Source organism: Echinops telfairi, unplaced genomic scaffold (genome assembly GCF_000313985.2).
Source record: "Echinops telfairi isolate 266 unplaced genomic scaffold, ASM31398v2 ScPeMD7_2291;HRSCAF=2852, whole genome shotgun sequence".
In the NCBI taxonomy this organism is placed as follows: domain Eukaryota; kingdom Metazoa; phylum Chordata; class Mammalia; order Afrosoricida; family Tenrecidae; genus Echinops; species Echinops telfairi.
Genome location: NW_022106189.1, coordinates 16570009 through 16593916, shown reverse-complemented (window position 1 = coordinate 16593916; position 23908 = coordinate 16570009). Strand labels below are relative to the sequence as shown.

Here is a 23908-nt window from a genome sequence, read left to right as displayed (position 1 = left end):
TGGCTACTCTCAGGGGTTTATCTCCTCCCACCTTCCCCTTACCCTCCTGGTATGGCTACTCTCAGGGGTTTATCTGTCTTGCATTCCCTGTGTTCCCAGCTCTTATCTGTACTCAGCTGCATGCTCTGGTCTAGCCTGATTTGTAAGGTAGAATTGGGATCGTGATAGTAGGAGGGGAAGCATTAAAGAACTAGAGGAAAGTTGTATGTTTCATTGGTGTTATGCTGTACCTTGACTGGCTTGTTTCCTCCCAGTGACCCTTCTGTAAGCTTGAATGATGTTCTTGATGTCCTACTACAGCTGATTAGGTCTTCTGTCATTAGTGTTCAATAAAGAAAATCTGTTCTTGGTGGGTGGGGGGGAGAAAAAAAAGAAAATCTGTTCTTGAGATGTTCTCGAAATTCAGGTGGGGTAGATTCCAGGGTCTTACTTGGCTCTCGTCGTCGTCTTGTTTTAATTTTCTTCAGCTTTATCCTGAACTTATTGGCCTATTTGAGCTTCTACATCGTGTCTTCCCAGAGATGTTGTCAATTTGATTTCTGTATGTTCCATCTGGGGAAGACCATGTATATAGTTGCTTTCTGTGTTGTTGAAAATGCTATTTGCTGTGAACAAGTCATTGATTTTGCAAAATTCTATCATGTGATTTCTAGCTTTATTTCTATCACTGAGCCCATATTTTCCAACTACTGTTCCTTTCTCTTTCTTCCCAACTTTTGAATTCCAATCATCAATAATTATCAGTGCATCTTGACTGCATGTTTAATCAATTTCCAACTGAAATCGGTGGTAGAATTCTTCAATTTCTTTAGCTTTTGTGATTAGTGCATAAGTTTGAATAATAGTTGTATTGATGGATCTCCTTCAAAGCTGATAGATAACATCCTATCAAAGAGCATTGTACTTCATGATGGATACACAGAATCCTTTCTGACAATGAATATACCACCATTCCTCTTGATTGTGTTATTCCTCTTGGTTGTGTTATTCCTGGCATTTTATGATTCAAAATAGCGAATACCAGACTATTTTAGCTCACTAGTGCCTAGCATAGTGATCTTTATGTGTTCCATTTCATTTTTGACCATTTCCAATTTTTCTAAATTCATACTTCACACATTCCAAGTTCCAATCATTAGAAGATTTTTATAGCTGTTTCTTCTTACCTTGATTCATCATCAAATGAAGATCACCAAGGTTCCACTCCCACAGGTTCACCCAACTCACATAACCCTGGTCCACTGCCCTCCAAGAAATGAGCTCTTTTTCAGTCACATTTCAAGTGCCCTTGTGCCCTCAGGTCTGAGGGACTCATCCTCTGGCAGTATCTCTGACAATGTTCGGCTTCTGTTCGGGGCTTTTGATATCTGCAGGACATAAGGTTTTTAGCAGCTTCTTTCACTGAAGTAGGGAGCCAAGTCCTCCTCCTCCTTCGCCATTGTCTGTTCTTAGCCTTCCAACTCAGCTGAAACCTGTTCACTTTGGGTGACCCTGCAGGCATTTCAAATACCAGTGACATAGCTTCTAGAATCACGGCAACACCAAGCCACCACAGCACAACAAACTGATAGACAAGCGGTGGGGATTACTGGGTAGGATGGTAATTCTATGATCAAGTTTTAGGGGAGCATCCAAACTGTTACCCACAATGTATCAACTTATCAATTTACAGTATCAATTTACAATACTACCAGCAGTGGATGTGGCTTCCTGTTTCTGAAAACCTTACCAATACTTAAGCCATAGAAATTTCAGGAACAGATCACCAGGCTTTGCCTTCTTAGGCTGGAAACTCTATGAAACCTATTCAACATCATAGCTACCCACAAGCCTCCTCTCAGAGATGTGTGGTAGCTGCACATGAAGGACTGATAAAATCCCATTAAGGTGCTTGAAGTTCTGCTTTTCCAGGATGGTACATGATCACTCAAGTTTTATTCACTTACTCTGTATACTTAAGCTTTTTAAAGGTCCTTTCAAACATCACCAGTTCCCCAAGGTTATCCTAGGGAAATTTAAATCCATGCTCTCATATTGTTTCTCTCCAAAACCAAACTCACAGCCAGGGAGTTGATGCCAACTCATTGTGTCCCTATATAATACAAGGTAGAACTGCTTCCTGTAGATTTCTGAGACTGTAACTCTTTACGGAGTTAGGAAACCTCCTCTTTCTCCCACACAGCACCTGGTGGTTTTGAACCCAGTGGTTTTAGCCCAATGCATAATCACTACGCCAACCAATGCCCCCACAGAAACGCAGTCTTTGTGCCATGGTGGAGAAAAGCTGAGAGAGGGTATAGGGATGCCAAGTGACTGGCATTTGGCTAAGGACTGCAGAATACATGCTGGGAGGGCTGCCTGTGTACTCCTTCCATTACCTGTGGGAGAGGAAGGATGGTCCTAATCTTCCTCTTTTCCCTTGATAATTGTTTTTGTAAGGAAAAGGGGGATTTATTCTGGAGCCTTGGTGACATAGCTGCTCCACAGGAGAAAGACAAGGCTTTCTATTCCCTCAACAGTTTAAGTCTCAGAAACTCACACTGGGGCAGTTCTACCTAGGACTACAGGGAGTTGGCATTGATTTGATGGCAGTGAGTTAGTTTTGTTTTGTTTTTATTATCCCAGTGAATGTTCTCAGAACTTTAACCACCTCCTAGATTATGGAAGGTTTTTTTTTTTTCCTAGACAGCAAACTTCTTGAACATTAGTGATACCAAGGTTATTGATGTAAGGCCAGGTTATATACATGGCATAATTAGTTGTATGCCCTGATTTTGCACCCCTGAACCATGCCATATTTGCAAATAGATAAGTGTCACTACGCAAGGTAGGCAACACATTAAAATGAGACTTTAAAACTTAGAAATCTGAAGTCATGATTTTGACACTAACTTCGAATTCCATTTTGATTTCATCTTTTAAGGGTGTTCTATTGGACAGAGCCAGCATGGCTATCAGCCTCCAATATGTAAGAGTGACAGGTGGCCTGTGCTGTGCTGTTCTGTCCTATTTCGTGTAAAAAGGGAATAGTTCAAATGGAGAAAAGAAGTGAGAGACTTGCTACTTTGTTCTTTTTAATGAGTGCTTTGCTTATCCTGGGTCTCTTTCATCTCCATATGAAATTGGTAAATTGTGTTTTTTTTTCATTTCTTTAGAGAATGAAGTGTGTACCTGGATGAAAGTTGCATCCAGCTATATTTCTATATAGCTTTGAGTAGTATTGACATTTTCATTATATTAAGTCTTCCTATCTATGAGCATGAAACATTCTTCCATTTATGTGTATCTCTTGTGCTTTTCTATGGTAGTATTTTATAGATTTCTTTGTAGAAGTCTTGCTTCTCTGGTTAAGTTTATTCCTAAATATTTTACCTTTCGGTGGCTGTTGTAAATGGCTTTGTTTTCTTGATTTCCCTTTCAGAGCACTCTTCATTCATCTATAGGAATCCAACTCTTTTTCATGTTTTGTTTTTATAAATCATTTTATTGGGGGCTTGTGTTAGTCCGGATAGACTAGAGAAACAAATGCAGAGACACTCATATATAGAGTCTGAGATAGAGAGAGCTTTATTTCAAAGAGTAATTGTATATTAAGAAAACATCCCCGCCCAGTTCAGATCAAGTCCATAAGTCCAATATTAGCCAATATGTCCAACACCAGTCTATAAATTCCTCTTCAGATTCATGCAACACATGCAATGATGCCAAATGCTGGAAGATCACAAGTCAGTTGATGTGAAGTCTTGTGGATCCAGTGGCAGTGGCAGCATCCTAGTACTTGTATGGGTCTCCTCCAGTTCCAGGGCTCTGGCTCTATCAGCTTTGTGACTTGTCAACAGGAATGTCTCACTGGGAAAGTGTGTGCCCTGTCTCCAAGGAGCAAGACAGGAGTTCCCAGAATCCTCAGGAGAAAGCTATGCCCATGCAGAGGCACTATTGGCTGTGACCTGATTGACAGGCTCCACCCCTTCACTCAAGTTGACAGGAGATTATGAAACTGCCACAGGGCTCTTACAATCCATACATCAATGATATTAAGCACATTTGTACATATGCTGACATCATCTTCAAAACATTTGCTTTCTACTTGAGCCCTTGGTATCGGCTCCTCTTTTATCTACCCCTCATCCCACCCTCCCACGCTTGTGAACCCTTGACAGATTATAAATTATTTTCATATCAAACAATCTGCTGTCTCCCTTCACCCACATTCCTGTTATTCATACCTTTGTAGGGGGGCGCAGTATACAACAGTCATTGTGATTGATTCTCCCTTTCCAATTGTGATTTTTTTGTTTGATTTGGCAACATGCCAGGTTACAAAATTCTTATTTTTCTATGTATAAGTATCAAATTGTACTATTTATTTGCCAATTTGACTTCTTTTTATTGTCTAAGTAAATCTAGCTAAGACTTCCAGCAAAATTTTCGGTAAGTGGTGCTAACAAGCATCCTTGTATGGTTCCTATTCATGAGGAGAATGCTTTCAGTGTCTCCTCATTGAGCAAGGTGTAGCTTTTAATTGTGTTGAGAAATGCCCCTTCTATTCCTATTTAACAGAGTTTTTATCAGGAATGAGTGTTGTATTTTATCAAATGCCTTTTGTACATCAATTGATATGATCGTGTATTTTTCTTTTTAAAAAAATCATTTTATTGGGGGCTTTTATAGCTCTTATAACCCATATGTCAATTGTATCAAGCACATTTGTACATATGTTGCCTTCATCATTTCAAAACATTTTCTTTATACTTGAGCCCTTGGTATCAGCTCCTCATTTTTTCCCTCCCTCCCCCACCTACTCTTGTGACCCCTTGATAAAATATATTTACTATTATTTTCATATCTTACACCATCTACTTTCTTTTCCCTTCACCCACATTTCTGTTGTACATCCCCCTGGTTGAGGAGTAGGGGGAAGTTATACATTGATCATTGCAATTGGTTCCCCCTTGCTTCCCCTCTTCCCCCCTACTCTCATGGTATCACTACTCCCATTACTGAGGGGTTTATCTGTCCTGGATTCCATGTGTCAAGAGCTCTTATCTGTACCAGTGTACATCCTCCAGTCTGGCCAGATTTGTAGGGTAGAATTGGGGTCACGATAGTGGAGGGAAGGAAGCATTAAACAACTAAGAGAAATTTTTAAAAGAAGAGAAATTTTTAAAAGAAGAAGGAAAAAAAAACACATTTGCTTCTGCACCTATTTTATCTTCAGTGATCATGTTGGGAAAGTGAGTAACACGGAATGCCGGGTTATGAGAACAAAGTGTTCTTGCATTGAGGGAGTAGTTTTTCTTTGTTTTATTTATATAGTTGATTACATTGATAATTTTTCTAATGTTGAATCAATTCCTACGTTCTTGAATAGTTTGTGTAGAATTGGTAGCAACTTGGCTCTGAATGATTAGTAGAATTTCCTGGTAAAATCATGATTGATTTCCCCCTCCACCACTCCCTTAGGAGTTTTTTAATGCCCTGGTGTATTTCTTCTTTTGTTAATGGTCTGTTGAGATTTTCTACATCAGACTGTTACATTGTCATTATTTAATAAGTGTGGTTTTGGTGTCCTTGTTCTTCATAAATTTCTGTGCAGAGTTCCATTTGTTAGTTTTCTTGTCTTTTAATCTTTTGTTGTTTTACTTTTCAGATTTCATTTTTATTTTGATGAAGTTTTTCTATTTCCTTGCAGCTACTTTATTTTCTTTTAGGATAAGACAATCTCTCTTGTAAACTACTTAAATTAATTTTCATTCAAATATTTTATATCTACACATTTCTCTGTCTTTGTATTTTCTTTCATTCAGATTGCTACATCTGGCTCACAATTTTCGATCTTGTAAATGTGTTTTAATATGAATGCTGTTTCAAGTAGGTTGATTTCAAGTGTACATTTGCTGCTGATGATTTAATTTCTCCTTGTCTGGAAATAACTTTATTGCCCGCTTTTATTTGAGGGACAATTTTTCTGGATATAAAATTCTTGGTATTTTTTTTCCTTTTTATATAAGACATTGCATTGTCTTCTTGCCTGCATAATTTCTGCTGAGAAATCTTGAGTTTATCCTTATATTTCTCCTATGTAGGTAAGTTATCTTTTTGCGTCTCATTGTTCTCTTAATTTTCTTTTAATGCTTATCCTTTTTAGGGTTCATTATGCTTCTAGAATAATTATTTTCTCCACTCCTGATACTAGGGAATATTTCTTCCAAAAAGGATTTCCTCTGTGGATTTTTTGTTTGTTTCTTCCTGTTCTGGAATTCCTGTGAAGCCTAATTTGTTCTTCTTGAAAGTGCCCTACATAATTTTAGACTCTCTTCAGACATTTTGTTCTCTTTGTTGATTGTTCTTAAAATCAAAAGATCTATATTAAAATCAAGAGTTTTTTTCTTCAAGCCCATTAATTTGGCTTCCTTCAGCTTTGTTGCTTTATTCTTTTTTTAAATTATTTTATTGGGGGCTCATACAATTCTTATCACAATCCATACATCCATCGTGTCAAGCACATATGTACATCACTGGCCTCATCATTCTCAAAACATTTGCCTTCTACTCTGGCCCCTAATATCAGCTGCCCATTTTCCCCCTCCTTCATGACCCTCCATAGTTCACAAATCATTGTTTTGTTATAAGTTACACTCCCCCCACCCTCTTCTCTGTTGTCCATCCCCCGGGGGGAGGCTATACTTAGATTCTTGTAATTAGTTCCCTCTTTCTACACCACATTCCCTCCACCCTCCAGGCATCGCCCCACTCACCACTGGTCCTGGATTCCCTGTGTATCTGTGCCAATGTACATCATCTGGTCTAGCCAGGTTTGTAAGGTAGAATTGAGATAATGAAAGTGGGGGGTGGGGAAGAATTCAAGAAATAGAGGAAAGTTATATGTTTCATAATTGCTACCCTGCACCCTGATTGGTTCATCTCCTCCCCTCAACCCTTCAGTAAGGGGGTGTCCAGTTGCCAACCGATGGGCTTTGAGTATCCACTCTGCACTCACACACCTTTACAATGATATGATTTTTTGTTCTTTGTTGCTTCTGAGCTACTTGGCCGCTTGTTTATCTTCAAGCCTTTAAGACCACAGACGCTATATCATTTGGTAGCCAGGAACCATTACATCTCTTGTCCACATTTGCTTATGCACACATTTGTCTTCAGTGATTGTGTCAGTAAAGCGAGCACCCACTGATCTCTTCTACACCTCATGATCAGAGAAGCTGGTATGCTTCTTCCATGTGGGCTTTCATGCTTCTCGGCTAGATGGACGCTTGTTTGTCTTTAAGCCTTTAAGATCCCAGATGCTGTATCTTTTGGTAGCCGGGCACTATCAGGTTTCTTCACTACATTTGCTTATGTTCACCTTTTTCTTCAGCAATTGTGTTGGGAAGTTGTACATCCTGGAATGCCAATTTAATAGAACAACATGTTCTTGCATTGATTAAGTGCTTGAGTGGAGGCCCAATGTCCTTCTGCTGCCTTAATACTAAGCCTATAAATATATGCATGTAGCTCTGTTTCCCCACCCTATTATATAGATATATTTACTTATGTACATTCCAATCTTAAAATCTCTATAAATACCCTTTGTCACCTAATTCTTTCCTCTATTTCCTTTTACTTTCCTCTTGTCCCACTATCATGCTCAACCTTCATTTGGGTTCCAGTGACCCCTCTCGGTTACATTGCCTTTGCTGAATCCCTACCAGGCCTCTCACACCCTCCTTGACACTGATTTTGAGTCACTTGTTGCTCCCCTGTCCCTGGGTTGGTCAGCACCACCTCCTTACTCCCACCTCCCCCTCTCCTGTGTCCCCCCGGAACCCTTGGTCCCGTTGTTTTCTCCTCCACACTATTCATCCAGTCTATCTTATCTAGATAGATCTGTAGAGATAATAATATGCATCAAAAACCAAGCCATCACAAGATAGGTGATCAGTGAGAACACAGTGATGGCAACAAAAAAGGAAACCAATTACCCATAGAAGAGTAAATTAAAAGAAAAAAATTTTTAAAAGGAAGAAAAACCTGTAAATCAAGGTCTGAGTTTTGATCTCTAGTCGTGTCCTTCAGTCAGGTCTGATGAGTTACCATGCTCTGGCCCCAGAGTCTGTCCTTTGTACTCCCTCGGGGGCTCTCTGCTCTGCTCCCATAGTTGCTCTGCTGCACACTTTAGTGGTTTGCCTCTGTGTCTCAGGGTCAGTCTGGGCCAGTACCGGCACTGAGTCTCCAGTGTTGTTCCCTGGGCCATCAAGGGACAGCGTGTCTTGTAGTGAAATCAGCCATATTGTCCACTCTGTCCATTGGCTATTCAGAGCGGGGATGTCGTCCTCCAGACCTGGTGGGTCAGGATGTGCTCCCATTTGCCCCTCTCCTCTAGCTGCTGTGTCAGTCCCTTCCTCTCAAGTAAATTCTTCTGGGGGGAGGAGCAGTTGTCCACGCAGCTGATATGGGGGCTGAGCCCTCAGGCCCCTGCACTGGGCTCTCTCTTTGGGGATTCATATGAGTCCTTCTATGAACTACCTGCCGGTAACTGTACTGAGGGGTCAGGCTATCGCTATATCTTCCTGTGGTTTCACTCTTGTCCTGGCCGTCCAGTATTCCGTTACTTGGAATGTGTGTTGGATATTCCTCTCATGTGACACTGGTTGGGTTGTTGTGGGCCCACAAGGGACTTGCTTCCCTGGCCGATCGCTAAGTAGGCTTCCCGGTTCTTGGAGCACCTCGGCTGGCCTGTGGTGTTTTCCTCTGAAACTGGAGTGCTGAGGAGGCCGTGTGGGTATACCCACCTCGGTGTAGAGCTCTGTAGCTGGCAGGAGAATTACTGGAGACAGAGAGATCACCTTGGAGATTGGGTGGATGGTCCTTGCAGTAGCCCCACCAGTGGTGGTCAGGTGTTTTCCCCAGTCACTTGTAGGGCCTCAGGATTTAGGCTGGGGATGCCCCCACTTTTTGTAGGGGAGAACTCCTGTTTGCTGTGTGGAAGAGGACCAACGTGAATTCCCCAGATTCTTGCCAAGCCTATAAATGCAGGTAGGAGCTCCCCCAGTTGGGCCTTCAGAGTTGCCCTAGGCAGAGGGGAATAGCCTGGAGTCCACTAGTGGCTTGTGACAGGAAAGCGAGTGAAAGGAGAGGAAAAAGAGAGAAAGAGGAAGACACAGACTGGAGCAACAATGTCTAGCAAATTACACCCAGTCACACACACTCAACAGTTAAAAAAAACAACAACAAAGGAGATGAATCTGCTGACACTGTGATAGGAAACAGAAGAGTTGGAACAAGAGGGTGAAAGAACACAAATAAAGTTAAAAAAGGAGGAGACAGAACTGAAAAAAAATGATAAATAGCTGATCCCGTTTTGTGGTGTGTGTAGCACTGACTCATCCTGTGTGGAACACTGTCTTAGGGGTCAGGCTGCCCACTGGGAGGACAGGGTTGCCCTAGGCAGAATGTAGGGGGGTCTGGGAACCAGCAGTAGCATGTGAAAGGAATGCGAGGGAGAAGAGAGAATAATGCAAGCAGAGACGCAAAGAGAACAAAGAAAGAAAGAAAAAGAGAAGGAAGGGGAAAAAACCCAAATATGTTCACTAAGATTGGTTGTGGTCTTAAAGAGGGAGGAGAGAGAGGAGGAGGAAATAAAGAATAGATAGCGGATCCCTGATTACTTGTATGTGGGGCCAAAGGGGTTTAGACCCTGCCTCACAATGGCAGTTTGGTGTGCCCTTTTAATGCAGGGACCCAGTGGTGCTGGGCAGAATTGCCTTAGTTGACGAGCTTGCCTAGAGGTCCAACAGAGGTTTCCTCAGTAACACAGCGCGGTGTAGGTGTTTGTCCCAGCTGCCTTGTGTGGTGTTCAGCACTCCCATGGAGGGCAGGCTGGAGTTCCTCCTGCTATTTGGATTGATTTGCGCTAAGCAGAGGGTAGTGATCTGGAAGCCAGTAGTGGCTTTTGATAGGAAAGAGTGGGCTAGAAGAGGAGAAAGAGGGAAGAAGAATAAAGAGAAAAAAGAACCCCAACACAAACCTGAGCTCGTTGAGACTGACTGCGGTGGGAAAGATAGAAATGCTAGTGAATGAAGAGGGAAGAAATAGAGTAGTAGGTAAGGTGATCACTGAGACTTGCTCACCTGTCCGTGAGGCTGGAGGAGTTCCAACTCTTCCTCTAGGTAGCAGGGTGCTGTACCCGTTTTATGTAGGATTCCACAGATGTTGTGTAGGATTACTTTCAAAGGCAAGATTGCTCTTGTGACCAGGCATCTGTTGAGCCCTGGAGTTTACGGGTATGCCTGCCTTGTGCTGTATTTAGCACTGCAGCAGGGGTGGGGCGGGGTTCCCACAGCCTGGTCTAGGGCCCCCGGACAGGCAGGGCCTCACCAGCTATGTGTAGAATCAAGAGAAACTGGGCTTGTCCTATCTAGGCTGCTGGTGTCCTACTAGATCAAAGGATTTTATTTTTTATCTCCCACAGTCTCTAGTCTGCAGTTCGAAACTGAAGCTTGCTACAGCGGGTCTTTGTTATGCAAAAAGCCACAATGCCCTGCAGCTATGTTCTGGCATTCCTTAGCTAGATTTCTTATGCTAATTTATGTTAAGGGACCCCCCCCATGTGCTCCTTAGAGCCATCAGACTACGGTTTGAGTTATTAACCAATAATATATATTTCACCCTTTAAAAAAATTTTTTTATGCTTGTGCTGTGCTCTGATTTGGGGGCTGTCAGACTGGTCCCCAGAAGGGGAGATCCAACTTATCAGGGTGGTTGTTTCTTTCTCAGCCAATTGGAATTAATTCTCCCTGGATTCCGACTCTCCGCCTTTTTTCTCCCATACTGCGATCTACTTTAGGTAATAATCTGCCTTTTTTTCTACTCTAAATTATGGCTACTGCCACTCCCCAGGATGTGAGCTCAAGGCAGCCAACTGTGTGGAGAGCTCTGGCATGGGGTTCACCTTGTGTCTGGGATTCTGTCCCATTTAAGGCATCAGCCTGGAGAAACCGCTGCTCCCGACAAGGGCACAACTGGCGCACAGGCTCGCTAGAGCACTTTAAAGCATTCTTGTTTTGCTTTGTGAGTGGAAATCACACACAAAAATGGGGTTCAGGAGAGACCCTGGTACCCTAGTTCCAATTTCCAGACACCACCTCCCCGTTTCCTTCACCTTACCTCCCAGTTTTCTGGTCTGGCAGCAGGAGCTCTGGGCAGGTGAGTCCTATCGGGTTGCCATTTTTTTTTGACCTCGCTTTAGTCTTTTAAAGTGTTGTCTAGCCCCACTATGAGACACGATGTTCCCACACAGACTCATAGCACTACAGGGGACAACACGAGAGACAGTGCGGAAAGTGTCCTGGTCACCATGCACAGCATGGTGAAATGAGAAGGGAGTGCAATAGGGCAACAAGGGTAGCAAAGTAACCACGTCCCTGAGGAACCCTGAAAATAGACTTCTGACTCAGGGGATAGGGCTTGGCACCTCACCAGACCTGATTAGAAAACACTCAGAAGGGTGAGGAGACAGAATTGGAACTATCTATCATTTTTATTTTTGTTTTCTTTTGCCCTATGTCTATCTTTATAAGAGAGGCAGGACAAACAATGGGACCCATGGGAAAGAAGGAGTCAAGGAGGGGGATAAGGGAACAAGAGATCTAAAATTGATGGTGAGGACAGCATATAATGCCTGGTGGGATTTGATCAAGTACAATGTATCTGAGAGGAATTGCTGAGAGCTGAATGGAGAGTGAGCATGTAGTGGGACAGGAGGAAGGTGAAAGGAAATGGAGGAAAGAATTAGGTGGCAAAAGCTATTTACACAGGTATAGCTATAGGCATGTATATATATATATATATATATATATATATAAATTTATAATAAAAGGGGTAGAGGCCAATGTACATATATTTAAGATAGCAGATGGACTTTGGGCCTCTACTGAAGGTTTCTCTAAACACAAGAACACTCTGGCACTTTTTGATACTCACCTTCCCAACATGATCACTGCAGACAAAATGTGTTCTTGAGCAAATGTGGTGAAGAAAGCAGGTGGTGCCCAGCTATCAAAAGATAAGCATCTATGATCTTAAAGGCTTAAAGTTAAACAAGCAGCCATGTATCAGGGAAGCAAATAAGCCCACACGGAAAAAACACACCAGCCTGTGTGATCATGAGGTATCAACAGGATCAGATAACAGATCCAAAACAAACAATTATATCAATGTAAAAGGGGGTTAGAGTGGATAGCAAAGCCCACTTGTAGAAAATTGGATATCCCCCCACAGAAGGGTTACAAGGAAGGGACTATTCAACCAGGATGCAGTATAGCAATCAACGAAATACACATTCCTGTAGTTCCTGAGTGTATCTTCCTCTCCACTGCCATGGCCCAGTTCTACCTTACAGTCTGGCTAGACTGGAAAACACACATTGGAACACATAGAGCTCTCAACACATGGAATTCAGGACAGATAAAACTCTCAGTAACAATATCATGAGGGTAGGGGGGCGGTGTAGGGTACAAGGGAGAGAAAGGGGGAACCCATCACAAGGTTGGATATATAGCCTACCGCCCAGAGGGACAAATAACAGAAATGTGGGTGAAGGGAGACAATGGACAGTAAAAGACAAGAAATAACAATAATATATAATTGATCAAGGATTCACAAGGGTGGGAGGGGAAGAAAGAGGAGCTGATACGAAGGGCTCAAGCAGAAAGAAAATGTTTAGAAATGTCAATGGCAACATATGTAAAAGTGTGCTTAATACAATGGAATGATGGATTGTTATAAAATTTGTAAGAGCCCCCCAATAAAATGATTAATAGATTTTTAAAATAATAAGTTTAAAAATAATAATTGTTACTAATTCTATTATCAATTGTTAATATTCTGGATTTCATTTTTGCTGTTAAGATAGCTAATTTTTCTACTTTTTTATAGCTCTCTTGGCCTGTTTTTCTTCTTCAGAAAATTCCTTTGACTATGTGTATTGATCACTTGCTTGTGCCTATCTTTCCTGCTTCTTCAAGTAGACAGAGATTAATTGCTGTTTCAATGACATTCTATGTGGACAGTTGACTGTGGTGCAAGAAAGAAAGAGTAGAAACCATAAGATGATTTGGGGGCGGGCTCTCTCAGCCCCGGAAAACAGTGTGTGAGCAGGCTTTCCTCTCAGTCAGGGACAGCTGTGAGGAGTTAGTAGCTGACCTCCCTTTCTACCAACACCATAGATCTAGAAAAAGAACAGTGGTTGTCATTGTTATTGTGTTGTTAGCCTCAGGCAATAGACCCGGGTGTGGGGGGCCAGGGGAATGTGTACAATTACAAGAGTGGCCTGGTGGCACCCTAGTTGTTGATCTTATCCATTCCGTGAGGGATAATATACACAAAAATAGATAAGAAAAAGGCTCCATAAGGACTCCATAGCCCCTCTCTGCTTGTGAGTCTGTAGACCTATACCTCCTCTGGGGAAACAGGACTGGTTTAACACCTATTCATCTCTCCACTCTCCTCCTAAGCCCACTACATCTACCAGTTTTGCCCCTTCTGTTTCCACCCACAGCCTTCCAGGTCTGGAGAAATTTGTTTAGATCACGTTGCTTTTAGATCACTTGTCTTCCAAGATTCAAGATAATCTGATTTTACTTTATTTTTTTAATTTAAAAAAATTAAAAAAACATTTTGAGAGCTCTTACAGTTCTTGTACCAATCCATACATCAATTGTATCAAGAACATTTGTACATATGTTGCCATCATTATTTTCTAGACATTTTTAAAAATCATTTTATTGGGGGGCTGTATTTAACCCTCATCATAACCCATACCTACATCCATTGTTTCAAGTACATTTGTTGCCATCATTCTCAAAACATTTTCTTTCTACTCGATCCCTTGGTGTTAGCTCCTCAGTTTTTCCCCACTCTCCCTCTCTCACAAACCCTTGATAATTTATAAATTATTTTTTCATGTCTTACACTGTCCGATGTCTCCCTTCACTCACTTTTCTGTTGTCTGTCAGTTCCCCATTTGTCCCCCACCTGACCCTCACCCTCCTGGTATCGCTATCTCCTGATTGGTCCTGAGGGGTTATCTGGCTAGACCAGAGGATATACACTGGTACAGATAAGAGCTGGAAACACAAGGAATCCAGGACAGATAAACCCCTCAGGACCAATTATGAGAGTACTGATTTTACTTTCTTAATGATTCTCTTTATGTTTATAAGAGGAATTTTGTTGTGTTTGTAGCTTGGAGGCTACGTTGACCCAGAATCTCTCCAGAATCTTCCTATCTTATGCATCTTATAAAGCATCTGTCCCATTTACCGGCTACAATCTTCATATATATTTATTGTATAATTGTTATTTTTTATTTAAATTTAAGGATGTCTCTTTAATAATCCAAATATATCACCAGTTAAAAGTGAGAATGTAGTAAAATAATAAATTGAGTACTTCTTTTCTGCAAGTTAGTTAAGAATATTGTCATACTTAACTAAGAACTTTGAAAGGAATTTATATTTGAGAATTTTTAAGGCATGATTTCTGAGAGAATTCAGTTTTTAGATTTCTTGTTTTGTTTCTGATTTGGAATGGAGACATTTTGAAAAGTTTAAAATTGTAAAGTGTATAAGCATCTCTGGTTTAAGCTATGCTGCCAACACATATCAAAAGAGCTCTGAGCTGTAAATTCCTGTCATTTGGTCAGTCCAAGTGTGTTTGGCCTCAACACAAGCCACTAATTCGAATCAGTTCCAGAGAAACCTGTAATTATGTGTTTAAAAGTAAAATAAAACTTGGATGCTATGATTGAATGTTAAAAGATTGCTGAAGTAATACAAACATTAGCTGGTGGGCAGAAGTACAGCATTTATCTAACATGATTTGGAATGTTCATTACTTATGAAGTCTAATCTATGCATTTCATAGAATACATATAGTTGGTTTAATTGCTTAGTAACAAATCCAGAGTGACTGGCCTAACCTCCATAGTCTTTATTCACTTTATCGATTTAGCCTTAAAAGTAAATATGTTCAAAATATGATTGGTAAAGGTTCATCAGTTCTTCAAAAAGTGAGTGTTCACAATTGTGCTGTCACAATTCCAGTGTTCACTTCATAACTGGACTAATGTAGCTTTCTTTTTCCTGAGATAGCTTCGGATTAAATGATGAAACTCACCTAAGGGTTTCGTTTCATGGGGTCACTGGGTGAGAAATCTGTCTTCTGTCTGTCCTCAGTCTCCGCTTCACTGTGGTCAGTGACCCTCTGGAGGATGAGCAGGATCTGGAGTGTGAGGACATCGGCCTCGCGAAGATCGACCTCAGTGATCTGTTTGAGGAAGGCAGAGACATCATCGAGCAAAATATTGATGGTATGGGAGGCCATATTGCTCCACTTGTGTATCCAAACCATCGCTGGAATCCAGACTCTAGGAAATCTGTCTTTTTGCTGCCTGAAGGGACATAGAATCACAATTTAGTTGACTCTTTTGTAAGTCCCAGCTTGTTTTTCCTTGAAATGGAAGCTCTCCCTACATCCCTCCTCTGCCCTCTGCCTTCCTTTGAAAAAGAGAAGTTTTACAAATTAATAAGCTTTGCAGGAATTTTTTAGCATTGGTGGAAGGTATGACAAGAATTTGGACACAGGAGCTGTTAAATGTTGTTTATGGAAGCTTCATTTCTCATGAGAAACACTTTCTCTTTAGCGTATTATTCTAAGTGGTAATGACTGTCTTTCTCAGCTTTGATTTAATCCAGAGACATAATCATCACTGCAGATAACACTTGGCCATCAAGATTCAAGGAGTAGTAAGAAATTCCTGGCAAATGGATTTTCCCCTCACCACCTATAACTCCCAAAAATGCTCAATTTCTACCCTTTCCTTTTATAAAATAAATGTAGTGCCTACTGAAAGAATTATACTTTGTCAATCAGATGTTTTTCAGTCATGCCCAGGAATGGCCTGGGCTATCTGAGAAAGAACACGGAGGAAGATTCCGAGTCTCACTTGTTCAGCTGCCAGAGCCTTTGGTGGAAAATGTACATGATAAGTCTAACCACCGGCATTTGGTCACAACTGTGACAGTCACAGAAAAAAAGGCTGAGAGAATTAACATAGTAACCTAAACCCTCTTGAAGATGCCAGGTCCAGGAGATTTGGGCAGAAAATATCCAAAGTTATCTATGCTTTATGTTCTTCATCTTGTTTCCTGTCAGTTATGTTTAGCTACCCCTCAATCATTCTGTGAGGCCGCATGTGCCACAGTGAGCTGATAGTCACATTACATAAACTGGCCATGAATTGGGGACAGAGTCAAAAGAGGTAGGTGCTGGTCAGGTCAGAATTTGGTTATTCTGGCTTATGTCAGACATAAACATGGGCGTTCCCAAAGAAGAGGTGAAAACCAAGGGACACAAGTGGGGGAAACACATGTGCTACTGCATTCTCCTCTGCTCTTCATTTCTTCACCTAGTCTTGTACAACACATTTTGTTTGAAGATCTCCTGACAAATGTTCTTGGAATTAAAACCCAGACATTTACACACGCATGTTAAAGTCCAAGGAAAACCACAAGGAATATAACCAGAATGCTTACACGGGCTGTCAAAATTACAAAGTCCAGGATTCTGATCTTTAGTCCCTAGGAAGGATGGAATATTGTCCTTAGAGGAATGAGGATCTCAGTTATGGAATCTGCATCCCATCCCGCCTCAACCACTGGGCTCAGTGCTGCTCAGGCTTCCCGTCGAAAGTTTCACCTTTGGAATGCCATTGACAGCTGTGGCCCGTCTCCCAAGACAAGGCAACTCACAAATCCACTCCAGCGTGCCCGTCCCTTTTCCGGCAGCACTGGTTCATGGCACCTCAAAGCCCCTCCACAGACCGTAAGATTCCTGGCTCTGCCATCTTAAACTTTTTCCAAAAGAATGTTTTTCTTAGAACGATAACCAATCCGAACCATGACCTTTCTGAATGTGTCATTAGTACTGTGTGTTAGGCCAAAGGCTTCTGCCTTCTTGTATCTTGATCCCTTTTAGGCATATTTCTTCCTAGCTCAACAATCCTGGTTCTGGGTGAGAAACATCGTACATTTCACTAGTCGTCATCAGGATTTGGAGACTGGTTTTAGCTCCACAAGCAATCTATACATGTTTATGCCATTTGTTTTAATTCATCTCTATGTATACCTGACCAACTCTATTTTTCAGGTTTCTAAGAGAGCACTGAGCAAAGCTTTTGTAAAGCTGTTCTCTTTTTTTAAACTATTACTTCAGCTCGCATATCTAAAGAAAGTTCTATTAACGTGTTCTGCTATTTTTCTCCCTAGTTTTTGATGTGCGAGCAGATGGTGAAGGTATTGGCAAGCTCCGGGTAACAGTTGAAGCTCTCCATGCCCTAAGGTCTGTCTATGAGGAATACAGAGAGGACCTAGAGGCTTGAAGGAACCGCTCCAGAGGCATCTCCTACTCCTGAGTAAATGCTCACATGAAAGCTGCTCTGAGCCGAGGTTTCTATAATTACTCTGGTATATATAATCTATAATTCATGGGGCACTGGGAGGGGGAGACCTGAGTTTGAAGTGTTCAAGTTTTGTGCACTTTTTATTTGTTTATCTTTCTACTCCCTCTTTCCCATGTCGACCACCCCTCAGGATTTAAGTCCTCCACAATGGGTAACACCTTCTCAATAATTTATACCTACAGGATAGCCTGAGAAAGAAGACCTGCAATGCAATTCCCATTTTTTATTTTTAATAAGCAAAAAGCATAAATCTTACAAAATCTATGAAAAAAGAAATAATTTTTTATGTGTTCCCTAATCGGCCCACTAAATGGGATGCCTATGATTAGCCTCATTAGGAGTTTTATACTGTGAAGATTTTATTAGAAGCAATATATGAAAATTACTTGGATTAATGTGTTAATCTTCCTCTTTAAAATGCTAATATCCATTTTATGCACATTAAAGCTCAGTATGCATTTTCTTTGATGCATGCAGTTTCTATCAATTAAATATAAAGAATGAAACAGCACCAATTTATTAAATTACTACAATAGTTTTTCTTTAAAAAAAAATAGCATTTCTTCTTACTCATTATTTTTATTGGTGATATGGGATCTGGAAATGTGTGTGTGTAACATATACATATAATTTACACTTTGAAAACTTAGCCTATGATATAGAAAGAAATTATTAAAGTGTGACTCAAATTCTGATATGCTTAGTTAGACATGAACAGAATATCTTTTCATCATTTTTAAAATTTACATCCAACTTGTACAATGCTGGGGGGTATATCTGGATTGCCAGATCCTTAAAAAGCAGCTCAGAAAGTTAATTTTCTAGCTTTTACCCAATCTCACTGAAGGATTTAATTGATATTTTTAATGGAGCTGTGAATCAATGCTGCAAAGGAATTGTCTCTAGAGGGCCAGGACATAATGCGTTTCATTTTTTAATTTACTTTTTTATTTGTCATTTTCTTCAAAGGATTTTTATAGGCTGTGGGTTTTCACTGTTTGCAAACAGGCTATGTTCCTTCTTAAGCATATGTAAAGTATTCAGGGAGATAAGTAATTTATTAAAATCTACCTAATTTGCCGTGATATATTAAATCTCTGCTTCAGTGATCACAGACCATTTCATTTAGAGAATTAGGCATTCCCTCTTTGTGTGATTAAAGCTCTGGAAAATGAGTTCTTTGCTCCTATTTGTGAACATTCAAAGCCTGCTAATGGCAAGAAGATGGAATAGATTATGAGACAATTCATTACAGTTCAACAGAGGGAAAAAAAAGTAGCTATAATGCAAAAATGCAAGTATGAATATCTGCATATAGTTTGAACCATCTGTGCTCTAATGGCTTCAATAATGACTCTCCTCTTTAGGAGACTTTGCAATGACATCCGTACAATATTAATTTGTTGATGTACATTGGGAGACCAGTAGAGTATGAGCTGACCACAGAAATCTATAAATTCTGTCTATACCATTGCATCTCCCTGCCCTGGGGTCTGCCCGCTCCAAGGAGAACCTTGCTCTCAACAAGCTCTGCAAATCTTCGTAACAACTCATTCCTCTGGAACCTTCTAGAGACCACAAACATCTGCAAACGAAACGTCTCCAATCCTAGCAAACAGCCACATGTTTGTTGTCACTTTAGCTGGCTCTGAGCTCATCTTTTTGGCCTCTCATTTTAGCTTTCTTTGGCTTCATGCAGTTACGAGTGTCATTAAGGCCCTTAATATTCCCTGCAGTGATTTAAAACAGCCAGATTATAGCCTGGGATTAACTGAGTGGTTGGTGAGACACTTATTGTGGCATTCCCCCAGGAGGTTTGTGTTATTGTTTTAAAACATTGTTTAAACATTGCATCTGCCCTTCTGCTAGGAGAAGCGAGCTTGGTCGTGCTGACTTCCATGACCTGTTAAGTGGATAGAACATATGGGATCTACTCTCTGAAATGTATAAGATCAGACCTTAGCCATGTTTCTGTCATGTTCATGTTTACTTTAATAGAGTATTTAAGATCCCTCTGATGGTTTTGGAGCCCTGGTGGTGCAGAGGTTAAGTGCTTAGCTGCTGAGCAAAAAGTCGGCAGTGTGAACACCACCAGTGTTTCCTTGGGAGAAAGCTGATTCTTTAAAGAGTACAGCCTTGTAAATCCTGTGGGTCACTTGTCCTCTGTTCTGCAGGGCCACCGCCGGAAGGTGACCAGACGTCCCGCTTTTGGCAGGACAGTCACGATTTTTGGAAAGAATGCACGACGAGCTAGGGAACGGTCTATTTGGTCCATATAGACCAAATTTTTAATCAAGAACCCCACCCCCACCCCCTGGGCCAATGGTGTCCTGCTTTAAATCTGGTCACCTTACGGCATAAGGGACTTGACAGCAGTGGGTTTGGTTTAATTTATGGGACATTTTCTGGGTTTAGAATATTCAGCTTCAAACTATTGCAAGCGTCCACACTGCTCATTTACAGAAGTAATTAAGCACTGCCAGCACGTTTTGAAGAGGAAAATGGTATGGGATGCAATCATCTGGATACTTCAGTTGGGTTTCACGATCTGGCCAAGGATTTTTTTTCCCCCCTTCCTATGTTAACCATTGAAAATTTCCCTGCCCTTTGCCTATCTCTTAGTGAGTGTAGCTCAGGGGCCAGGAGGGTCTGCTTCACCAATACTCTAGCCTAAGATGGTGTTTGTGTGCATTTGCAGCTTCTAGTGTAAATATAAACAGTACTCCCAGCACTTTGAGCTTAATGCTTTTCGTTGGGATGTATAAATAGAGATGTGTTGTGGTGTGCAGAAGGGTATATTTTACATGCTTTTTGCCTACTGTAGCAGAAATGTCAAATTCCCAGCCACTGTCATGAGAAGCAGTTGACAAAAATAAGTTTTATGGTTTACAGTGTGGTTTATGTTGAGAACATTTCTCTTCACTCTCAATTTCAACATGTTTTCTAAATTATCATGGTTTATTGCTGTTTAACTTAAATTAGTTTTTTAAGAATAAATAGAGAATATGTTTAATCAAATAAAGAAAGGTCACGTTGAAATTCTGCTGCTCCTGCCATTCATTCATTACCACAAAATACATATAATTTCTAAGTGTTATGAAGAAGTGTGGGCTGAGACGTGGTCATGTGATTTGGGAGTATTTGCATGCATTCATGTTCCCACAACAAAACATAAATTATTTTAGTAATCTGACATCAAGAGCTGTGACAATGAAAACCAGTTTTTACACATGTTCTAACAAGAAACTGATTAACATTTTTGTGGATATGGAAAATAACTTTTTTTCATTTTGTCAAACTGGCACTGTTGCTGAATTTAGAATTATTTCCTTATGCACTAGATAGCAAAGTGAAAATCACATCTGTGAGCAAATATGAGTAAAATGTCATCTTTCTTTAAGTCAAAACAACCCAGGGAGAGTTTTGGGGATACAAAATTATCAAGCAATTAGCTATATCAAGATAGTTCATCCCAATTAAGAGAGGACATTTTAATAACTCACTTATGCCTGAAGGTTTCTGGGTATCTTGACCAAAAAAACCAAACTTGCAACCTTTGTGTCAATGCCGACTCATAGCAACCAACCCCCTGTGGGCTTCTAAGACTATAACTGTTTTACATAACTCATTACAGGAGGAGAAAGCCCACTCTTTCTCCCACGGAGTTACTGGTGGTATTGAACTACTGACCAGGCAGATCACAGTCCAACATGTAACTGCTGTAAAGAAAAACAAAATCCATGATTTACTGTAGATAGGGCAGCACACTTAAATTAGATCCATGAATGGTAGCAAATGGTTCTATGTCCCTTTTGTTCTGAGCATAAACAACCTCTAAGATCAACCAGAAAGCTAAAAATAGCAAGCTATAAAGACAAGTGTTTTTAAAACTGAAAATGTCAATTAGTATTCAAAGGTAGAAGGCTGGCATGACAGTCAAAGTCCCAAGCCCATTTGAAGGGTCCCCACATGGATTAAGCCTCTGGTGAACCTCCTCTGACCATACACCAGGGATGTGAATAGCTTTGCTATCAAACAGTGTGCATTGGAAAGTGGATTGTTGCAGATGCAGTTAGATTAAAATTTAATACTTTATCATTTGTTTTCCCTTTTGACTCATTTTGAATTTGTTCTAGTTATTAATATTTGCTTTCTGTTCTATTGTGGTTTTCCTCAGTTTTAGTTGGGTTTTGTTTTGTTTTGTATGTTTTTCTGTATATGAAGTCCAGGATAGGTAAATTGATAAAGACACTAGCTGAATTAATAATTTCTTGGTAGGGGGAATGGGAAGCTAATAACAATGAGTATAAGAAAGAATTGTACACTGGTACAGATAAGAACTGGAAACACAGGGAACCCAGGACAGATAAACCCCTCAAGACCAATAATGAGAGTAGCGATACCAGGAAGGTAAGGGGAGGGGAGGGTAAAAAGGGGGAACCTATCACAAGGATCTACATATAACCACCCCCCACCACCCCCGGGGGATGGACAACAGAAAAGTGGGTGAAGGGAGATGTCAGACAGTATAATACATGACAAAATAATTTATAAATTATCAAGGGTTCATAAGGGGGTGGGCAGGAAGGGAGGGGGAAAATGAGGAGCTGATGCCAAGGGCTCAAGTAGAAAATGTTTTGAGAATGATGATGGCAACAAATGAACAAATGTGCTTGACACAATGGATGGATGTATGGATTGTGATATGAGTTATACGAGTCCCCCAAAAAATGATTTTTAAAATTTTTTTTTAAATTGTATTTCTGTATAAAACATAAAATACTTAGGAATAAATTTAACCCAAAAGTATAAAAAAAAGAAAGAAAATACTCTAAAATTGATTGCAGTGATGATTGCACAGCTCTTTTTAATATGATGGAACTATAAGTTTGTATTATATGTCAATTCTATAGGACTCCTATGAGTAGAAATTTATTCAATTACAATGAGATTGGGTTTGGGATAATACAATGAAATGTGGGATCAGACTTGAATTTTTTTTCCTGTCATTTCTGAACTCACTTGGCCCTATCATTTTAATAAAATCATAATGGAAAGATAAATCTCTTGTAAACATCTCATCTTGATCTCTTTTATCTTGCATGATAAGCTTTTCACTCCCATTCCAAGTGTTGCTAATAGACCAAACCTTACTGCCTCGCATTCTGAAAAATAGTGCCCATGTTTCTGCTGTTGTTACACCTTCTTACCTCTTTATTTCCCACATTAAATTAATTAATACATTAGGCCTTGTTCTCACTTCAATTTTTCTGAAATAAAATCATGCTCTTATTTTTGTAGTAGATATCTCAGGGCTTTTCTTCTGCTTTTTAAAAGTCCCCCTTTTCTCAACTTCTTCCTGATTTACTTTTTCATCCCTGTAACAACATTGCCTCTGTCTTTACTAGAAACCAAACTAGCACCTTCATCTTTATAATTCTGCCATCTACTCTGTCATGTAGATTTCTCATCCAAGCATCTTCTATCTGTCCCCCTCCTACTCTTTTGGAGTTAGTTAAGGGACATGTCTCCATCTCTATTTTCTATCCTTGAGCTATAATCACTTCTTTATATATCAGCATCTGTGGAAGCTCCAATGGTCTTTAAACATTCTTTTGTGTTAAAACCTTTCTTATTTTAAAAGTACATTGGTACAATATGAAAGCAAAAGATGCAGCAGGCTAATTGTTATGTCTTTGCTTCTTTTACCTTTTATAATAATATAACCAAGGCTAGACCTCAGAAGGCTCCCAGGAGTCACTGGAAAGGAACTGAAACCTAAAGAACTTTTAAAAACTTTAAGAAAATATGTCCTTAAAATCTGTCTTTATTTGCTGTACATTTATACACATAATCATTTAAACTAGGGGGAAATAAGATAAATTTCAGAAGAAAACTTAAAAGACTGTGTATATAGCCTAGGGGATGGGGATCTTTTTCTAACCAAAAGAAGAAGAAAAAAGACCTACTGAATATGCAAAACTTGAGCCACCTACCCCCAACCTAATGAATAGGTTCTATTGGTGGTGGTGAGACTATCCACAGCCAAATACAGCGATTCAACAGCTTCTGCATGTCAAAGCGTTCAGTAACATTGATGACATTCTTCTAAGTGCAGTCATTCTCACTGTACTGTTTTTTAATTTTCCCTGCTCCATGAACACTGCCCCTTAAAATTTCCATCTAATCTTTCGAGTTGCTGTTGTCACTTGAATCCCATCTGGTTCTTGAAATTATTAGTTTTAGAAGACTTTCAGGGGATATTTTTTTAAGATATAAAGAATAGCTCAGAGTAATAGTTAGCATATGATTCACATACTCGAAACAGACTAGGCTTGTCTGCTCTGAAGTTGTGAGCTTGTCTGCTCTCTTGATATGAAGTTTTCTTTT

General features: G+C 40.2%; 1 protein-coding gene across 2 annotated transcripts in view; it reads left to right on the top strand.

Moving 5' to 3' along the window:
* The window catches only part of RPGRIP1L (RPGRIP1 like), a 123485-nt gene extending 103711 nt beyond the window's left edge, over nucleotides 1-19774 (top strand). The window contains exons 24-26 of one of the 2 annotated variants that reach the window (XR_006680409.1): nucleotides 15234-15367; nucleotides 17325-17522; nucleotides 17701-17719. Coding sequence is in view for 1 of the 2 variants with exons in the window: in XM_004704667.2 (XP_004704724.1) it covers nucleotides 15234-15367; nucleotides 17325-17437 (247 nt within the window). In the remaining variant the exon portion in view is untranslated. Of the gene's footprint in view, nucleotides 1-15233; nucleotides 15368-17324 lie in introns of both variants that reach the window. The other variant, XM_004704667.2, reaches the window with a different exon arrangement.
* The last annotated feature ends 4134 nt before the right edge of the window (nucleotides 19775-23908 follow it).